The sequence below is a fragment of the Amblyraja radiata genome, chromosome 9 (assembly GCF_010909765.2).
Source record: "Amblyraja radiata isolate CabotCenter1 chromosome 9, sAmbRad1.1.pri, whole genome shotgun sequence".
NCBI classification, from domain to species: Eukaryota; Metazoa; Chordata; class Chondrichthyes; order Rajiformes; family Rajidae; genus Amblyraja; species Amblyraja radiata.
The window spans coordinates 13,540,521-13,556,105 of record NC_045964.1 but is presented as its reverse complement, the minus strand read 5'-3'; the positions used below and the strand labels follow the sequence as shown (position 1 = coordinate 13,556,105).

The 15,585-nt window shown below is 41.9% G+C and overlaps 1 protein-coding gene across 3 annotated transcripts in view; it reads right to left on the bottom strand.

Moving 5' to 3' along the window:
* The window catches only part of rtf1 (RTF1 homolog, Paf1/RNA polymerase II complex component), a 67,539-nt gene that overhangs the window by 18,385 nt on the left and 33,569 nt on the right, over positions 1–15,585 (bottom strand). For all 3 annotated transcript variants that reach the window (XR_004413054.1, XM_033026709.1, XM_033026710.1), the window contains exons 4-8: positions 10,072–10,276; positions 7,722–7,833; positions 5,444–5,555; positions 2,575–2,710; positions 602–779 (exon numbers count right to left, since the gene is read on the bottom strand). Coding sequence is in view for 2 of the 3 variants with exons in the window: in XM_033026709.1 (XP_032882600.1) it covers positions 602–779; positions 2,575–2,710; positions 5,444–5,555; positions 7,722–7,833; positions 10,072–10,276 (743 nt within the window). In the remaining variant the exon portion in view is untranslated. The remainder of the gene's footprint in view (positions 1–601; positions 780–2,574; positions 2,711–5,443; positions 5,556–7,721; positions 7,834–10,071; positions 10,277–15,585) is intronic.

The following is a 15,585-nucleotide window of genomic DNA, read 5'->3' as shown; positions in this document are numbered from 1 at the left end:
ATAATTTTTTTAAGTTATTTAATTTTGAGTTCTACAAAAATGAAGTAAATTCTCTGCAATCAGAGAAGCACCGATACAAAGACAGCAATCATGGGCACACAGCAGGGTGAAAGCTGTAGGGCTATTCCAACACATCCCCTACAGAAGTGGCCAAGTCTTAGGTGGAGTTAAACAAGAATTGACCATTCAAGCAAACTAGCAAAGAGGGAGGTGCAAACTAAAAGAGGAGCTTCAAGAGATGGAAACATGGTTAAGTTGCAACCATTGCGGAAGCAAGAGACCATTTGATTCCTTTTGAGCCTTCTCAATCATACTTCACGAAGATGTTATGCCCCATCACCATCTCCCTGCATTATTCCTCAATTCCCTTAATGCCCAGAAATGTATCAATGAATGACAGGATAAATTTGAACATGACCGCTCTATGGCAAGTGTATCGACCTTAGGTAAGGAATTTGTTTCAAAGTGTAAATTATCCAAGTGATAGGAAGTACATCACCCATGATCAATTCTCAGCGATTCACCCTGACATGAATGATAAGCAATGGATGGTCACCTCCACACCAACCCCAAACATCTACAATCATGGCTCCACACTTACCCTGTACACTGGCTTCCCATTGCTGTTTCCAATGCCAATTCGGACAAAGCAACCGACTGCCGTTTTGGAAAAAAATGGCATGTGACACCATCGCTCCAGTTTATACCTTGAAAGCCTGATTTTGTTGAGGTCCTCTGGCAAAGTGACAGGCAGTGACTTGGCTGGAACATCCTCTTTTCTGTCCAAGTAAAAATAACCCAAATTAATCTTGCAATAAAGCACAAGATAACAAACAATATCAAAACAGCCACGGGCCGCTTTTAATTGCAATCCACAAATGTACTAAATGCATGAGTCAAAACCAGTATTAGGACTCATCTTCAATTTGTTGCAAACAAACTTAACCTGAGTAATTGCCAATTGACAAGGTACAAAACTACAATCTTTGATTAAAATCATCATCATAACTTCTCCAGGTTTGTAACAATGTTAACACAACATTAGCGCTCTAACAGAAAAAGGTCAGGTCAGTTAGGACTAAGTTGAGGAGAAATGACTGTGGAAGGTGGTATCTCTTTCAAACTCTGTTCCATGGGACCGTGGAGGCTGTGTTCATTCGAAACAGACAATAGATTTCCAGACATCAACGGAATCAAGGGATACAGGTGTAGTACAGAAAAATTACACTGAGAAGATCAACCATGATAGTCATAGAGTGATACAGCATGGAAACAGGCCCTTCAGCTCAACTTGCCCATGCAGGCCAATATGTCCCAGCTACTAGTCCCACCTGCCAAAATTTGGTCCTTATCCCTCCAAACCTGTCCTATCCACGATCTTAATGAATGCTGAGCAATATTAGAAGGGTAAAAGTCCTGCTCTTGCTTGTGTTATTTCTTAAAATACACAGGCTTAAGTCGCCTTTGCTATGCTTTCTTCCATTCGAGAAACAGAATCAGAAGCATGAAAACAGTCCATTCGGCCCACCATGCCCACTCTTACCAGTGGGCACCCATCTATATTAATCCCATCTTCTTGCACTTGTCCTGTAGATTTCTATGCCAAGGTAATTCAAGCGCTTGCTCCTTAAATGCCATTAGTTTCCGCCACTCACTCAAGCATTTTAGGTACTTGGTGAAAATAGTCCCTCTCAGACCTCCTCAAATCTCTTGCCCTAAAATATTCATCCTCTAGTTTTATTTACCTCTGATATAGGCAAATGGTTCTTGCAGTCTTCAATTTTATACAACTCAATCATGACCCTCCTCATCTTCAATCCAAGGCGAACAGACAGCCTCTCCAGTCTCTCCTCATAAATGAACTATTCCATTCCAGGTAACACTGTGGTAAATCTTTACTGTGCCCTCTCTGGTGCTACCATTCCAAAAGTGGTGCTAGAATTGCAGTCAGTACTCTGTAGCCCAAGACCACCCTCCACACTGTTAACATCTCCACCAATCTGCATGTAATAGTCAATTTCATTGATCACGCCTCCTACATCCACGTTGCAAACAACAAGGGCCCCAGCATCAATCTGTGTAGTGCACCAATTATTACAGCTTTTTCAATCACAAAAAACCCTGTAGCAAGGCTGTCTCCCATTGCCAAGTCAATCATTGATCTAATTGGCTAACCTGCCCTGGGTCCCAGGAGCTCTAATGTTTTGGGCCAATCTCCCATATGGGACTTTGATGTCCATGTCAACCACTTCTACTACACTGCCCTCATCAATACACTGTTACCTCCTCTATAAGGTCCAACAACGCAACCCCTCTAATTCACCATTGCTCCCCTTTCATCGAGAGCAGATTTCAACATGCTGCTAGACATCTGTGGAAGCATTTAGCAGCTTTTCCTAATCCATATTACTCGGAGGGTTCCCGCTCAATGGCCGCTCACTGCCGACGTCGCTGAGATTTTAGCATAGATTTATTCTATTTGCCAAATTTTTTAAAGCTAAACACAACATAATCCTAATTACCACCAGCTAGTCAACGTGGATAGGTCACAGCTGCATTCATCCAAGAACTTACTCTTCTTCTTCATCAGAAGATGAAGACCTGGACGATCGATCACTCTTCACACTTGACTGCTCCTCCTCTTCCTCTTCTTCATCATCAGAATAAACTTCGCTGGCTTTTAGAGGCTGCTTTCTGGCCAATAGTTCCGCTGAAAGAAACAACATTCAATTCCCAAACTAGCTATTTGCACGTTGATATATATAGGAACAAATGGGGTGCTCGGGTAAGGGTAGTACCTTTAGTTGAGAAGCTTACCATTCCTTTATCAGGACTGCTTGTCTACCATCGATCCCCACCTGATACTTAGCTCTCACCTGAACTTCAAGATGCTGTTTGCATCACACAGCACCCACACCCAGGCAAAGGCTTAAACCAGCTGAGTGTAGTTGTTGGGACTCAAACCATCAATGAAATAGGGACTTGCTCATCCAACACGTTAAGATTGTTCCGACAGATTATGCAGAGGAAATCACCAACCAGAAAGACGGCCCTGTAGTGCAGTGTGGAATGCAACGGTTGCATCCAGGCAGGGAAAAAGTACTGGCCACCCACTGCAGTCAAAGTTACCCATGGTAACACCTCATCATGCCAACAGCCAAGAAAGTGGGGCTGTTCCAGTGCCACAGCTCATCTACCTTAATCTCTATCACCTAGGTTCTGTGCAACACCTCATGGATATCATCATACTCGATAGTCAACCGACAATAAATAGGTGCTTGGTAAGCTTAAGGGCTGTTTATGTGTTGTACATTCTCTTCAAATGTAATGTTTTTCCCCCTCGTGATCACATGTTCCTCAGTCACATAACAATTTCCTGCTCTCCTCTTAGGCTTATCACCACCACCTATACAACTAGCGACCATGCCACGCTGGCATGTTCTGTATCCATTCAAGTTATTTACTTTTCCTTGCACACAACCATGCCATTGATCACACTTGCAAGGATCTATATTTTCCAACGCTGTTTCTATTGGTCTTCTTTTCAACCACACCAAAGATAGTTGGCTTTCTCTGCATTTCTGATCACTCATAATATACATGCTGCCACAACATAGGTTCTCGCACCAATACACTTTGTGTGATTAAAAGATAATTGAAAAGTGGCAAACCTTGTATTCTTCATTTGAATCTTAAGCCAGTGACCATGCTATAGAAAAATACCACAAAGTCTCAGGGCATCATAATGCAATGTCCCTCACCCATAAGATGACGGCAGGCAGTGTAGTACCCAATACACCATGGTCTCATTCTTATTCATCTGGCACTTCATCCTCCAAGTTGCTCTCCTAGCCCCAACCACCTGTCAACACCAAACATTTTCAGCGTTGCTTTCTATCAACCTCGACACAACAAAACCTCATACTCTCGATGATAAATATCAATCTGTTGCCCTCATCTTCCACTCTGCTTAGAAAAGTGAATAACTAAAGGGAGAGTGTGTAGAGAGTGGGGGAACGGATGAGCTGACAGCCTGAAAATTAAGGGAAATTAGGCACATGAAAATGAGCAATTAGAATGAGCAGGATGGAAACACGAGAAGGACATAATCAGAGATTATGAAGACCCAGGAGAAGGGTGAGGTGTTACATGTATATTATTCATCTGCATTTATTGTGGAGAATGGCATGGATGCGAGGGAACTCAGGGAAGATCATAATGGTCCACATTAAAGAAAAGGTGGCACTGGATTTCTTAAAACACAATGATGGATAAATCCCTGGGACCTGATCAAGAGTATTCTAAGACATTGTGGGGAGCTAGAGCAGGAATTGTGGGGCCAGAGCAGAAATCTGCGCCATAAATAGGTGAGGTACTAGAAGACTAGAGCTTGGCTATTGATGTGCCTTTCCTCAAGAAACTACAGTCCCTTGAGATGTACATCAGTGATGGGCAAGATAATGGAGGGAGTTTTGAGAGATAGAATCTACACACATTTGGAAAGCAAGAATAATTAGGTACAGTCAACATGGTTTTGTGCATGAGAAATCAAGCCTTAACAATTTGATTCTGTTTTTTGAGGAAGCGACCAAGAAGATTGTTGAAGGAAAGGCAGTACACATTGTTCACATGGACTTTAGCAACTGGATCCTCGACTTCCTCATCAAAAGAAATTGGTATAAATTGCCAAAAACACTACCTCTTTGATAATTATTAGCATTTGGGTATCTCAAGACTGTGTGCTCAGCCCTCTGGTCCATCCACTCCATACTCCTGACTGTGCAGCCGAACACGTCATTAAATTGGAAAGTAGCTTAATTTTGTTTTAAATCAAAAAAAATTATCAGGATATTACTGGCTCGGGAGGGTTGGAGCTATAAGGAGAGGCTGGATCTTTTATTCCTGGAGCATAGGAGGCCTGAGGGGTGATGGGTGACCTTGGAGGTATACAAAATCATGAGGGGCATAGAAAAGGCGAATACCCAGTGGTTTCCCCAGGGTATGGGGACGCTAAAACTAGAAGGCATGGGTTTTAAGGAAAGAGATTCTAAAGGGACAATGTCTTGTCAGGAGCAGGGTGTCTAGGTGCAATTCAAGTTCATAAGACAGAAAAGCATATCACCCACTGCTGAAAAGATTCTAGAGGCGACTTTTCACACAGAGGGTGGCAGTTGCATGGACTGAGTTGAAGAGGAAGTAGTAGAGGCAGGTACAATATGACAATAACTTGGACAGGTATGTGGATAGGAAGGGCTTGGTGGCATGTGGGCCTGGCACAGCCAAGTGTAACTAGCTCAGTGTTGCACAGCACTATGACTAATTTGCAACAACACTTCCCAAGTCACTACAAAAATATACAACTGTTTAACTTTCATGAAAGTTAAGGACATACAAATATCATCCTGGGAACAAAAACTGTCCACCCGCAACCTTTGTTTCTTACCCGTTTTGTTTTTCTTCTTTTCCCTTTCAGCCTTCAACTCCTCCATAGCCTGGGACTTCTTGTCCTGTTTCTCATCCCTTCTTGATCGCCGCTCTTTGTTGTGAGACATCACCTGCACAGTGACAAAACATATTAGCCTAGCCAGGGATTTGTACTCAATCCAGCAGTTATAACTTTAAAACCCAATTATATATCAACAGCAACCCCTAAAAAATAACAAATTGATTCCAAACAAAGAAAGGCCAGCATTCATTTGTTATTTTTAAGGGTTGCTTAGGATATTTTCAGAAAATGTTAATAATATTCAGCAGGTCACTCAGCATCTGTGGTGAAAGAAAAATGTTTCAGGCTTTGCGCTGCCTTGCATTATGCAAAGCTCATGAGGTGTGTGAGACACAAGCAAGTGTATGAGCCAAGGCTTTAGTGTTCTGCTCCCTGAAGACCATCATTACTACCTCTACAGCAACAACGAAATTCACCTGAAGCCAACTCCCAGCCAGGCACCAAAGCCATGGACATAACATGAGGTTAAGATTACATGGTTTGCAGCAGCTATTTAAACGTTTGAAGGAGTTCAACATGTCTATGGAGGCCCCTCCCATCGTCACCTGCTTTGCCCTTGAAGGTGCAGCTTCCTAACTCTTGTTGTACTCATCCAGGTGAGTGGAGAGCAATCCATTACTCTCCTAACTTACCCTGCAGATGATGGAAAGGCTTTGGGCATTCAGGAGGCACATTACCCACTGCTAGATTTCCTAGCCCCTGTCCTGCTCTTGTCGAGACATTAGTGACTGAAAAATGGAAGAAAAATCGCCCCATCCAGCTAAATCATTGATCAAGTGTGAGCCTCCAGGAAGTTAATGGTGGAGGACTCAGTGACAGTAATGCCATTGAACATAATTGTATATGGTTGGGCCAATGTCAGGAGTGGGGTGTTTAGGTGCAATTCATGTTCATAAGACAGAGGAGCAGAATTAGGCCCTTCGGCCCATCATGTCTATTCTGCCATTCAACCATGGCTGATCTATCTTTCCATCTCAACCTCATTCTACTGCCTTCACCCCGTAAGCTTTGACACCCTTACTAATCAGGAAATTGTACAGGGTCTAAGTGAGAGTGTAGTTTGACTACTGGTACTACTGATGGTTCTGTACCCAAGAAACCTTGAATTAAAGAAAAACTGGTCAATGGGAACATGTCAGTGAGATGTTCCCATTGACAGGGAGTCCAGGACCAAGAGTCACAGGACCAAAATCATTTAAGGCTCAGGTGAGAAAATTCTTCTGCGGAGCAGTGAACCTGCGGAATTTTCTACCACAAAATGAAGCTGAAGTCAAATCATTAAAGATATCCAAGAGAGAGCTGGACATTTTTCTAAGGCGAGATGAATCAAGGGATGTATGGAGAAAACTGGAACAGGTTCCTGAGTTTAGATGATCAGCCATGATCATATTGAATGGCTGGGCAGTCTCAGGATCAATTAGCATAGTCGTGCTCCTGATTTTCTATATTTTGTATTTGAACGTATCTCTAGATCATTAGATAGAGTGCTGTAAACCCTCGTTAAAATGGGTCATAGAGGGGGAACGGTGTCCGTTATTGCAGATTGTCCGCTATAACCGATTAAGGGATTACCGAGTAATACAGTATCATTGTATAAGTAACAGAAACAAAGAACTTCATTTGTTGGCTAATACACAAAAAGACACAAAGTGCTGGAGTAACTCAGCAGGTCAGGCAGCATCTCTGGAAAACACGGATAGGTGACGTGTTGGGTCGAGACCCTTCTTCAGATTTTCGATCTGGAACTGGGCCTGGAATTAAGGCAAATTGATGACCCTAATCTGTTGGCAGCTGGTGGAGGCAAGGATCAGCAGTCATTGGTTGCGGGCCGTGGGAGGTAAGGGTTGGCGGTGGCAAGCACAGTCTAGAGGAAGCCAAGGGCAATAGGTCCAGCCTGGAAGTAGCTGGGGAGGTGGTGAGGGCCGGTGGGGTCGGCAGCCCAGCGATGAAGGTCGGTAGATCCATCCGCTATGACTGAAATCAGTTACAAAGAGATCCGTAATAACGATGCAATCTCTTTTCTATTTCAGTTCGGAGGAGACAGGGAAGAAAGTGCTCTTTCATGTAGCACAATTACACACTATTGAGAATTTTAACACTGCTCAGCTAAAGACCAGATTATTATAAAATAAATCCCAAGTCTCGGTGTAAATGCCAAACTGACTCTGCAACAGCTGGTAGGAAGCACACCCTCAAAAGAGGAAAAACAGTATACCGGCAACTCCTGAGCCTGTTGCATCTTCTTCTCACGTTCTTCCACCAGTTTCTTCTTCTTCTCTTTCTTTTCCTTTTTCTTTGCTGCCTTTAGCTTCTTTTCAATTTCAAATCTGCCAAAGATCAGAGAAATCCTTTGAGTAGCACCTGAAATCCAGCTCAATTTTCAAATTCACCCTGAGGTGAATCAAATAATTCTGCACTACACACTGCACAGAAAGAAACTGATCTCAATGGCAGTCAATATGGCAATGCTCTCCCACACAGTTTCATTCTGACATTGTTAATCTTTAGCCACATTTTACATTGTTATTTATAAGCCAACACACCTTGTCAAAGGTAGTTCACCATCGACCCTTGGGTCGCATCATTATGTATATAACTGAACCAAGTTAACTTGGCAGGTTCCTACTTTGTAAAGTTTGTTGTAAACGCTGTACTGGTACCAACTCTAGACACCCCCCTCCACCATCCTGACAATGCACAACTGCTCCTGCCTCATCTAGACTGAAATATTCAGTGTGTTGTTATCTGTTGGGTTGTGTTTGTTACTGAACTTGTGTTGTTACCCGTTGACTTATTCTCCCGGTCTGTCTTCCCCCCGCCAATTTCTTCCACAAAACAGTGTCACTTAAAATACTGCTTGCATACCAGAACCAACATTATGCTTTTCACAACATCATCATTGCAAGTTTACATAGCAGAGCTGAACCTGCCATGCTTTGAATTTGAACATATAATACAGTTGATTGGATAAACCAAACTGGCAAGAGTATAGAGGAATTTGTGCAGTGCTATAGATGACTTTTTAGAACGGTACATTGCAGTTGTTAAATTTACAGCTTTTACAACAATCTACTCAGACCAGTCTATTTGAGATTTGGTCTTTACATAATGTGGTAACATTTATAAGGGATCTTGTTAAAGATCCCCATAGGAGTTAGTGACAAAATGATGGAATTCTAAAAGTAGCTTGAGGATGAACACAATAGGTCCATAATCAGTGTCTTCAATTTAAATAAGGGCAACTCTAATTGTACATGGGATGATTGTACAATATAAATAAGCTCGGTCATAAAGACAGTGGAAGATATTCAAACCACAGGTCTGTATTGCTGAGCAAAAGATTATCCCAACTATGAGACTCCATGAGAAAGAAACACAATTTGCAGTCGACAAAAGGAAATCAAAGATAACATTAAATCGAAAAGCAGAGCATACAAAATGGGCTAGTGGCCAATTTGCTGAGGCTGCACTTGGGAGTATTGTGTTCAATTTTGGTCACCCTGCTATGTAAAAAATGTCATTAAACTGGAATGAGTGCGGAGAAGATTTATGATGTTAAGCTAAAGAGAGCTGTTAGGCACGACTTTCTTCCTTGGGGCATAGGAGGCTAAGGGCTGATCGTATAGAGGTGTGTAGAATATTGGGAGGAATAGATAGGGTGAATTAATTAGTCTTATTCAAGTTTGTCAGTGATATTATAATGGAATAGATTGAGTGAATCAACAAAATACTGGGAAATAGAGATTAATGTGGAGAGGTGTCATGCAATTTGACAAGAGAAATGAAACAACAAATTATCTAAATGGAGGGAAACTGCAAATGAATGAAGGATAGAGAGATCTAGTTGTTCTGGTGCATGAATCACTAAAAGTACCTAACCTCCTCCAAGTCTACAAGTCTCAGACAATCCCTGCACCTTAAATTCCCTGCACACTAATATTGGCTATACATTCACCCACACGACACCCAGCTCTAGAATTTATGTTCTAAATATCTGCCTTTCTTCCTCTGTAGCATTTTAAAACCTACTTCTTGCTGAGCTTTGGGTCAACTGCCCTGCTTCTGAAAATAACACATTTTGATTGACAAAACTCCTGTGAAGCATTTGGATAGAGTCAAAGAGTGAAATAGCACCGAAACAGGCCTATGGCTCACCGGATCCGCACCGACCACCAACCAGCTATTTACACAAATTCTTGCCTAACCCATTATATTTTCTTCACACTCCCCCAGATTCTCTCACTCAGCTAGACACTTGGGATAATTTACTAGAGGTTCAGACACTGGTCGCTGGAGATGTACAGCAGTTTAACTAGCGAGCCATTGTAGCACTCCAAATTACAACTGACGACACACGAAAGAAAGCAGTTATTTTGAACATTTTGACATACATCTTCAATCTGTAATTCTGTAATTATTCAAATGTTACTTCCTTGGCTCGGGGGCATTTAAAAAAACTTGAGTGTCTAACTGCTATCTGTGGAAGAGACCTACTGACTCGACCATGGATTAAAGCTGCCTCTATAATATGCTTCAGCCAACATATCCTCAGTTCAGCATCTTACCTCCTCCTCAGTACCTCTCGCTTCTCTATCCGGTTGTAGAGTTCTTGCTCCCGTTCCTTCTCTGTCATTTGCTCCAACCTGGCTCTGTCATCCTCATCGCCCATTAGGTCATCATCATAGCCATCATGGAACTCCTCCTCTTCCGATGAGGATGAAGACTCGGAACTTGAAGATGAGCTACTCCTTTCAGAGTCTGAAACTTCACCTGAAAATGTAAACATGTTAGTTATTCACAAAGTATATTAGCCATACAAGGGCAACAAGGGTGTGCTGGCTGGTATTTTTTTTAAATCATTCCATTAATGAATAAAAACACAATTTTTATCTCCTGGCGTTAAAAGGTCCAAAGAGATTTGTTCAGGTGCTTCAGAGCATGGATTGGGGTGCAGAAAAGATGATTTCAAAATCATAAAATAGGACTTGGCAAAAGTAGACTTAGAGCAACTAATGGCACAAAGATATTACCAGTGGATTAAAAATATAGATACCCAGGGCAAAGTCCTGCATACGATTACATATACAAAATATTGTGAATACCACTATAGTAGATGGAGATAAATTTGAATTACGGAATTAAAAAATCTAATTACGACCATGAAAATAATAGTCGATTGTTCCAAAGACCTACAGTGCCCTCTATAGTTCTACAGGATAGTTTTTTGCAGCAATACATAGAGGTACCTATTAGAGGAGGGGCAGTGCTGGACCTCCTGTTAGGAAATGAGACGGGACAGGTAGCGGAGGTATGCGTTGGGGAGCACTTCGGGTCCAGTGATCACAATACCATTAGTTTCAATATAATTATGGAGAGGGTCAGAACTGGACCTAGGGTTGAGATTTTTGATTGGCGAAAGGCTAACTTTGATGAGATGCGAACTGATTTAAAAGGAGTGAACTGGGACATTTTGTTTTATGGGAAGGATGTAGAAGAGAAATGGAGGACATTTAAAGGGGAAATTTTAAGAGTACAGAATCTTTATGTTCCTGTTCGGTTGAAAGGAAACAGTAAAAATTGGAAAGAGCCCTGGTTTTCAAGGGAAATTGGACATCTTGTTCGGAAAAAGAGGGAGATCTACAATAATTATAGGCAGCATGAAGTAAATGAGGTGCTTGAGGAGTATAAGGAATGTAAAAAGAATCTTAAGAAAGAAATTAGAAAAGCTAAAAGAAGATATGAGGTTGCTTTGGCAAGTAAGGTGAAAGTAAATCCAAAGGGTTTCTACAGCTATATTAATAGCAAAAGGATAACGAGGGATAAAATTGGTCCATTGGAGAGACAGAGTGGACAGCTATCTGCAGAGCCAAAAGAGATGGGGGAGATATTGAACAATTTCTTTTCTTCGGTATTCACCAAGGAGAAGGATATTGAATTATGAGAGGTAATGGAAACTAGTAGAGTAACTATGGATACTATGAGTTTCAAAGTAAAAGAAGTACTGACACCTTTGAAAAATATAAAAGTGGATAAGTCTCCAGGTCCTGACAGGATATTCCCTAGGACATTGAGGGAAGTTAGTGTAGAAATAGCCGGGGCTATGACAGAAATATTTCAAATGTCATTAGAAACGGGAATAGTCCCCGAGGATTGGCGTACTGCGCATGTTGTTCCATTGTTTAAAAAGGGTTCTAAGAGTAAACCTAGCAATTATAGACCTGTTAGTTTGACTTCAGTGGTGGGCAAATTAATGGAAAAGATACTTAGAGATAATGTATATAAGCATCTGGATAAACAGGGTCTGATTAGGAACAGTCAACATGGATTTGTGCCTGGAAGGTCATGTTTGACTATTCTTCTTGAATTTTTTGAAGAGGTTACTAGGGAAATTGACGAGGGTAAAGCAGTGGATGTTGTCTATATGGACTTTAGTAAGGCCTTTGACAAGGTTCCTCATGGAAGGTTGGTTAAGAAGGTTCAACTGTTGGGTATAAATGCAGGAGTAGCAAGATGGATTCAACAGTGGCTGAATGGGAGATGCCAGAGGGTAATGGTGGATGGCTGTTTGTCGGGTTGGAGGCAGGTGACTAGTGGGGTGCCTCAGGGATCTGTGTTGGGTCCTTTGTTGTTTGTCATGTACATCAATGATCTGGATGAAGGGGTGGTAAATTGGGTTAGTAAGTATGCAGATGATACCAAGATAGGGGGTGTTGTGGATAATTAAGAGGATTTCCAAAGTCTACAGAGTGATTTAGGCCATTTGGAAGAATGGGCTGAAAGATGGCAGATGGAGTTTAATGCTGATAAATGTGAGGTGCTACACCTTGGCAGGACAAATCAAAATAGGACGTACATGGTAAATGGTAGGGAATTGAAGAATGCAGTTGAACAGAGGGATCTGGGAATAACCGTGCATAGTTCCTTGAAGGTGGAATCTCATATAGATAGGGTGGTAAAGAAAGCTTTTGGTATGCTAGCCTTTATAAATCAGAGCATTGAGTATAGAAGCTGGGATGTAATGTTAAAATTGTACAAGGCATTGGTGAGACCAAATCTGGAGTATGGTGTACAATTTTGGTCGCCCAATTATAGGAAGGATGTCAACAAAATAGAGAGAGTACAGAGGAGATTTACTAGAATGTTGCCTGGGTTTCAACAACTAAGTTACAGAGAAAGGTTGAATAAGTTAGGTCTTTATTCTCTGGAGCGCAGAAGGTTAAGGGGGGACTTGATAGAGGTCTTTAAAATGATGAGAGGGATAGACAGAGTTGATGTGGACAAGCTTTTCCCTTTGAGAATAGGGAAGATTCAAACAAGAGGACATGACTTCAGAATTAAGGGACAAAAGTTTAGGGGGAACTTCGTTACTCAGAGAGTGGTAGCGGTGTGGAATGAGCTTCCAGTGGAAGTGGTGGAGGCAGGTTCGTTGGTATCATTTAAAAATAAATTGGATAGGCATATGGATGAGAAGGGAATGGAGGGTTATGGTATGAGTGCAGGCAGGTGGGACTAAGGGAAAATAATTGTTCGGCACGGACTTGTAGGGCCGAGATGGCCTGTTTCCGTGCTGTAATTGTTATATGGTTATATATATGGTTATAATAGAAGGTAGACAAAAACGCTGGAGAAACTCAGCTGGTGAGGCAGTATCTATGGAGCGAAGGAAATAGGCAACGTTTTGGGCCGAAACCCTTCTTTCTTGCTCTCCATAATGTTTGGGACAAAGACCCATCATTTATTTATATGCCTCTGTACTCTATCATTTGAGATTTGTAATAGAAAAAAAAATCACATGTGATTAAAGTGCACATTGTCAGATTTTATTAAAGGCCATTTTTATACATTTTGGTTTCACCATGTAGAAATTACAGCAGTGTTTATACATAGTCCCCCCCATATTTCAGGGCACCATAATGTTTGGGACACATGGCTTCACAGGTGTTTGTAATTGCTCAGGTGTGTTAATGCAGGTATAAGAGAGCTGTCAGCACCTAGTTTTTCCTCCAGTCTTTCCATCACCTTTGAAAACTTTTATTGCTGTTTATCAACTTGGGGAGCAAAGTTAACCCAATGAAAGTCAAATAAACTATTATGAGACTGAGAAACAAGAATAATACAGTTAGAGACATCAGCTAAACATTAGACTTACCAAAATCAACTGTTTGGAACATCATTAAGAAAAAACAAGAGCACTGGTGAGCTTACTAATCTTACAAAGAGACTGGCAGGCCAAGGAAGACCTCCACAGCAGAAGAATTCAGTTTGATGACAGAAGAATTTGCTCCACAATAAATAAAAAACCCCAAACACCTGTCCGACAGATCAGAAACACTCCTTCAGGAGTCAGGTGTGGATTTGTCAATGACCACTGTCTGCAGAAGACTTCATGATCAGAAATACAGAGGCTACACTGCAAAATGCAAACCACTGGTTAGCCACAAAAATAGGATGGCCAGGTTACAGTTTGCCAAGAAGTACTTAAAGAACAACCACAGTTCTGGAAAAAGGTCTTGTTTACAGATGAGACGAAGATTAACATATCAGAGTGATGGCAAGAGCAAAGTATTGAGGAGAGAAGGAACTGCCGAAGATCCAAATGCATGCCACCTCATCTGTGAAACACAGTGGTGGGGGTGTTATGGCCTAGGCATGTATGGCTGCTGAAGGTACTGGCTCACTTATCTTCATTGATTAAACAACTGCTGATGGTAGTAGCATAATGAATTCTGAAGTGTGTAGACACATCCTATCTGCATGTTCAAACAAGTGCCTCAAACTCATTGGCCAGCAGTTCATTCTACAGCAAGACAATGATCCCAAACTGTTAAAACAACAAAGGAGTTTTTCAAAGCTAAAAAATGGTCAATTCTTGAGTGGCCAAGTCAATCACCCAATCTGAACCCAATTGAGCATACCTTTTATATGTTGAAGATAAAACTAAAGGGGACTAGCCCCCAAAACAAGCATAAGCTAAAGATGGCTGCAATACAGGCCTGGCAGAGCATCACCAGAGACGACACCCAGCAACTGGTGATGTCCATGAATCGCAGACTTCAAGCAGTCATTGCATGCAAAGGATATGCAACAAAATACTAAACATGATTACTTTCATTTACATTACATTGCTGTGTCCCAAACATTATGGTGCCCTGTAATGAGGGGACTATGTATAAACACTGCTGTAATTTCTAGGTGGTGAAACCAAAATGTATAAAAATGACCTTTATGAAAATCTGACAATGTGCACTTTAACCACATGTGATTTTTTTTCTATTACAAATCTCAAATTGTAGAGTACAGAGGCAAATAAATAAATGGGTCTTTGTCCCAAACATTATGGAGGGCACTGTATAATGTTCACTAATATATCCAGTAGAGGAGAAAACTTGCCATACTTAATTAGTTGGAACTGGTTGGAACTACATGCAACTCCAGAACAACCGCAACCTGCTTACTCTTAACCGGCCCCTGAAATGCCCCAGCAAGCCTTTCAGTTGTAATAAACCACTAGAAAGCCACAAATAAATCCTACCTTAAGGTGGCACCTGCCTGTGGTGACATTTTGCCAGCAGCGCAACAGAACAGAATAAAATACAGTTTTTCACAGCTTGCCTGGATCAAAGAAACAGCGGAAATCAGCGCTGTAACGGACAAGCTGCTAGTGCATCTAATGGCACTAGTGAAATCGCGCTCTCCTGCAGCTGCTGGAGGTGCCGACTGTAAGAGCTCCCTCGATCACTGGAGAATACCCAACCCGGCTGAGGATCACAGGTACTGTATCTGGAAACACAGGGGAGACCTCCGGAGCAGACGGGCAGGATCTCCCAGTAGCAACGGAGCTGGAGCTGCCGACTGTGAAGGAACTCCCGATCGCAACGGAGCTGGAGCTGCCGACTGAGGGAATCCCTGTCCCAGCGCAGGCTCGCAGAAACAGCAGGTACAGTAAATACAGTACCTAGAAACACCGAGGAGACTTCCATGGTGTCCGGAAACGTGGCCATCGGGCAGGATTACACATCAAGACTGAAGCGCAGGGAACTACGACCCACTCTCCTTACCATCCTAGTAACCAATGCACA